The sequence below is a fragment of the Cariama cristata genome, unplaced genomic scaffold, assembly GCF_000690535.1.
Source record: "Cariama cristata isolate BGI_N322 unplaced genomic scaffold, ASM69053v1 scaffold8835, whole genome shotgun sequence".
Taxonomy (NCBI): domain Eukaryota; kingdom Metazoa; phylum Chordata; class Aves; order Cariamiformes; family Cariamidae; genus Cariama; species Cariama cristata.
The window spans coordinates 1-5,187 of record NW_009615744.1 but is presented as its reverse complement, the minus strand read 5'-3'; the positions used below and the strand labels follow the sequence as shown (position 1 = coordinate 5,187).

The 5,187-nt window shown below is 54.7% G+C and overlaps 1 protein-coding gene across 1 annotated transcript in view; it reads right to left on the bottom strand.

Moving 5' to 3' along the window:
* The window catches only part of XXYLT1 (xyloside xylosyltransferase 1), a gene marked incomplete at its 5' end in the record, with an annotated part of 31,580 nt that extends 28,761 nt beyond the window's left edge, over positions 1 to 2,819 (bottom strand). The window contains 2 exons of the mRNA XM_009699928.1: positions 855 to 1,002; positions 2,706 to 2,819. Of these exons, the coding sequence (XP_009698230.1) occupies positions 855 to 1,002; positions 2,706 to 2,819 (262 nt within the window). The remainder of the gene's footprint in view (positions 1 to 854; positions 1,003 to 2,705) is intronic.
* Positions 2,820 to 5,187: the final 2,368 nt, after the last annotated feature.

Sequence of the window (5,187 nt, the reverse complement as noted above, 5' to 3'; positions counted from 1 at the left end):
CCCCCGGGCCCCCTGCCGCCACTGCTACCCACACCCTGCCGTGGCACAGGGAGGGCACGTTGCCAGCCCAGGAGGGGATGCTGCCATCACCGGTGCATCAGGTCAGTGAGGCAGCTGGCAGGGAGAGCCTGGGAACCAGCGCTGGGTAGGGACAGACAGGGCTGGGGGAGCTCTGGGGAAGGGGTTTGGAGCGCAGGGATGCAATACCCTCCTCGTGCGACCTGTCCATGGCTAGAGAGCATGCTGGTCCCAGGAGAAGCAACCGTGCACAGCCAGGGAAGGAAAACTTGGCATCAACTGAGCCAAGCCCCTTCTGCCAGCTGACTTGTTTTCCTGCAGATTTATTGTTGTTCTTGCACTCAGTAACAGCAGAGCAAAGGCACAATAAGGGAACTTAAGTGATCAGTGCCTGCTAACCAGCAAAGCTTTCCAAAAACTCACTGAGGCCAAGAGGAAAGGCTCAATAACCACCCTCTGCTGATGCTTGCTAGCACACACCCAAACCACAAGCATGTGGCACCTCTATCTGCTGACACCCCAAGGGGAAGGGGGGCTGTAAACACACAGGCTTGCTCCTGTCTCACCTTTCCTACCATCTCAGGGCATGAGGGCAGGGCCAGCTGATGCGCAGCACCGATAACCTCCTGCCACTCATGCCAGTGGAGACCTGGATGTGGGCAGTCTTGGACTGAAGGGTCCATCACTGCAGGAAGGAGCAGAACCCCAGGAGCTCACCACAAAAGTTTATTAACTTTCTTTGCACTTCAAATAGCATTGGATAACCCCTCTGTGCAGAACAAAAGACAGCCTGTGTTGCTGGAAGCAGTTGCTGCAGCAGCTCAGCAGAGGCTTACCTTTGGGCATGATATGATGCATTGCAACTGACAAGAAGAAAATCGAGTCACTGTAGTAGGTCCCCGATCCAGCGCTGAAGTGTTTCTGCATGGCTTCGACGATTGGAAACAGCTTTTCCGTCAGCTCATTCACATCATGGACTACTACCTGGGAGAGACACCAGAAACACTGCTCAGCTGCCGCCTCTGGGGACTCGCCCAGCTCTGGCAGCCCTTGCTCAGCCTGCACCGCACGGGGCGAGGGCAGGGGGGGTTGTTAAAGCCCAAATACTTCTGGTGGCACTGCAGTTGCACAAAGGGACATGATCACCCCGGCCCCTGCATGTCCGCCTGCCATGAGAGCCAGCTAAGTATGGCAAGGAAAGGAGGGAAGGATTTTTACAGCCATTTCATAACTGTAAGATGTGCAGAGACTCGAATCCGCTCACGCAATCAAGTGTGTTCAATATTTTGTGGTTTTTTTCTGGTCCGTTCCCACTGCCTAATGCAACCACATATCTGGTCTCCCATATGGAGGCTATCAGAAGAGGCGACAGTTCGCTCCAGGCTCTGGCATCCTGCCGTTTTGAGGCAAGCCAGACCACGTCACTTACCCTGAGGACCGAGACTTGCTCCCTGCTACAGAGGCAGGCTGCGACAGGGCCAAGGACGCAGCCCGGATTTCCTGAATCTCAGCCCAGCGTGGAGGCAAGCTCTGCAGCACGTCCCGCCGGGGCTGGAGGGGGAAAGGGAGGACGGGCCACAGCACGCCGATGAAAATCCAAGCATCAGGAGTTACAGCAGAGCCGAGCAACTTCTCTAGATAGATCTCAGCCTGCTTGTGCTGGAGCTTCGCTTGCGCTCAGCCAGCAATGCTCTGCATTTCTCAGCCCTGCTGCAGCCCATGCACCAGCACCGGCCCTGGCACGCCTGTGCAGGTTGTGGCTATGGGCCAGAAACAGAAGCAACAGCAAATGTACTTTGACAGCTACTGAAATTTTACAAGCTTATAATTAATTTTGGTCAAAGTCTGATGAACAGGAACTTTCATGCAGCCTGATGCTCGTTATACACACAGAGGTCACTGAATCACGCAAGATAACCGGAGGGATTTTCAGGGTAATTAAGAGAGACGAGCGACACGACCCTGGCACAGATAAGGAGGAGTGCAGGAACTCGAGTGTGGAGACTTGAGGTCACGCTGCCTTCTTCGGGCCAGGGAAAGCAGGAAGAGCCCTGCAGGAACTGAAGGCCAGCGAGAACACGACTGTGCAGCATTTCTTGAATTTTGGAAAGGGAAGCTTATATCCTTTGTTGGAGGGATACTGAGACACTTCCCCAAGCTAGCCCTGCCTTCAGCAGGGAACTCAACCCCTCGATCTCTGTAAGTCCCTTCCAAACTAAACTATTCAACAGTTCTATGGTTTTGACTCCTTTTGCCTACTAAAACTTCATCTGCTTAAGAGCCAAGAGCCCTGTGCTATATGCTTAAACATGCAGGATAGAGCATTTGCCTTTTTAAAAAAAAAAACCAACCTAAACCAAGTCAAGTGCTTCAGAGGAAAAGGCGGCTCTGGAGCCTGACCTGGTGCAATGACCATCCTCTCTATGGGATGCACAAGGGGCTGCTTCGATGCCCCGCGAGGCTGGCACAGAGGCGGAGGCAGTGAGCAGTCTGGAGCTTCTTCCTCCCACACCTTCTTGCAGAAAACGTTACCCAGATCAAAGCACTCTCACATCAGAGCGGGAGCTGCTTGTGGGACCTGCAATACGCCAAACAAGGCACAGTGATGGGCCCATCCTGACCCTGGGCACGATAGCCAAGCCCACGGTGGGGTATCACTGCAGGACAGAGCACCCCAAAACACCCACCCTCAGCCACTGGCCCTCGCTGTCAGCCAGGTGCTGTATGAGAGCTCTCACGCAGGCTGTGCAGTCAGCGTTTCTCGGCAGAGCGGCCACGCTGCTGGGCTTGGGGCCAAGCGCCTGTAGGAGGACGGCAGGAAAAACACAGAACAACACGTACCAGGAAAGTGCATTGCGAGAGCCACACCTGGCTTTGGATAGCACAGCATATTCCCCAAGATACCACAGGGGAGGAAACTCCGTTACCAGTAACGTTACAGCAGCATCTCGCCCCAGCCCTGCCAAGTTGCGTGGCCGGCTTCGCCATCGCAGTTAGCACCGGCAGCGCTGCAGGAACAGGTGAGAGAGCAGCACAGCTGCGGGGAGCTGCTCCGCAGCACCAAGCGCTGCTGCCGGCAGCGATCCCGGGTGACCAAACACAGCAAAACACCACAGGCATTGGCCGCTTGTGCACAGAGCTGAGCACCACCAGCACCATCGCCACTGGGATGCACAATGCTCTGCTCCCAGCTCAGCTCGGCAGGGGCAGCTTTGGGGTCTGGCCGGACTGGAGAACCTTGGAGGAGAAATACAGCACCTGTAACTGTCCTTCTGCATCCAGCAAGCCTGAGTTCTGCACAGCACATAGGAAACAGGTGAGTGGGGCGCGGGGGAAGTCAAACCAATTCCAGTCACCTCTGATATGAGCAGAGTGTCAAGCACCAGTGGACAAAAATTATGCGAAAAATACTCTTGAAACTCCAGACACAGCATCATCCGCCTTCCTGCCCCTGCCAAAGAAAACCGGAAACTTTTGTCTTTTGCCCACCCTTTGCTTAGGCACTTCTGCAAAGCAAACTCCTGGGCAGCTGAATTTCCATTCTGCAGCCACAAGCCAGTCAGCCTCTCCAGGACTGCGAGGGCTTCTCCTCTCCCCACTGCTGACTTTAGGCACAGGTTGTTGATCTGCTGCTAATTTTGTACTTGGTCATTTATTTGTGTAGCAGCTTTCAGTAAATCCCCGTAGCTAAATCTGACCACATTTGCTGAGGACATTAAGAAAAGTAAGTTCTAGGGGTTTCCTGTGCAAGCACAGTTTTATAAACACATGCCCCACACCAAGAAAACATCCTTTCAATTGATTCACTATGAAAAAGCAACCCTATTTCGTTTCTCTTTAACTTTCCCTCCTTCTCATGCCAGCTATCTCTGCAGCTCCCTGGAATCACGGCATCTCAGTCACATTCACCCTGGGCTGTCTTCGCACAGCACCAGACCCGCAGAGCAGTCGGCGTTTGGCAGCACCCTCCGCGGGGCTGATCTAGGCAAGCAACCAGGAAGAGCAACGAGCAGAGCATGTAGTTAATTTTATTCTCGGAGGGGAACGGAATAAATAAGCGATACAAATCGGCACAGGGAGTCAGACACACAGCCCAGAGTTGCAGGAAATGGAGTAAGTCAGGGCTCTTTGTAAGCTCAGTATCAGCCGCTGAGACATGCCCAGGCTGGCTCCTGGGCACTTCCCGCTCACTGGGAAGCAGGAGAGGCTGCAGGGATCACCCTTCAACCCACAGGACAGGACAGGACACGCTCTCTGCAACTGTGAGCGTAAAAGCCCTGGTAAAAGCTCAGCAGAACCTTCGCAAGCCAGAGCTCAGAGGACAAGGCATGGGCAGGAAGGCCACGTCCTGGTGGGGTGCCGGCGTGTGGCAAGTCCTTCCTCCGGCACCGCTGCTCACGGTGCTTCCAACTTCCTCCGTCCTGCCGCTCTCCACCCCACGCCAAACAGCCACGCAGGCACCAGGTCACGGAGCACCAGCTCCATCTGCTGCTCGCCATCGGCACGCTGTGCTCCCAACTCCACATCTGGGACACATCTGTACAGGCACTGCAGGACGACTGCCCCGTGACCAGAACAGCCCAGCTTTGCCCTGCACAGCAGGGAGGGTCCTGTGCCTAAGCTGCTCCCATGCACCCCACTGCCGTGCATCCCAAAGCCCCCCTGCTCTCACCCTTTGCATGCTGCCCTGGCAGGCTGCAGTCAGCTGCTTCAGTCCCCAGGAGATTTTTAAAAGCTCCTGAATTTGCTTATGGAGAGACAAGAGCTGGCCCACGACCTTCCCTCAGGGTTGGGATCCAGGTCTGATTCCTGAGCTTCACTTTAACAGAGGACCCAACTGATCCCAGCTCTGCTGGGAGGGGTGGGCAAGGACAGCTTCCAAAAGCAAAGCCCAAATCGTATCCTCATGAAGAAAAAGTAAAGTTTAGGGTTTTCATCAATCCTGCCTCGGCAGCTCAAGCTGCTCCCTGACCACCTCACCAAGCCTCGTCTCTGGGCCACCTCTAGGAAAACAGCGTAAGAACCAGGACAGTGTTCTGGGGACACGAAGAGAACCAGGAAAGGAGAGGTCTCAGGGTGGAGACGGGTTACTGCTGGAGCTAGCTGAGCATCAGGATCAACCACTTCAACATTTCAGCAGCACCAACAGTCCAAGCTAGGGTGCTGTTT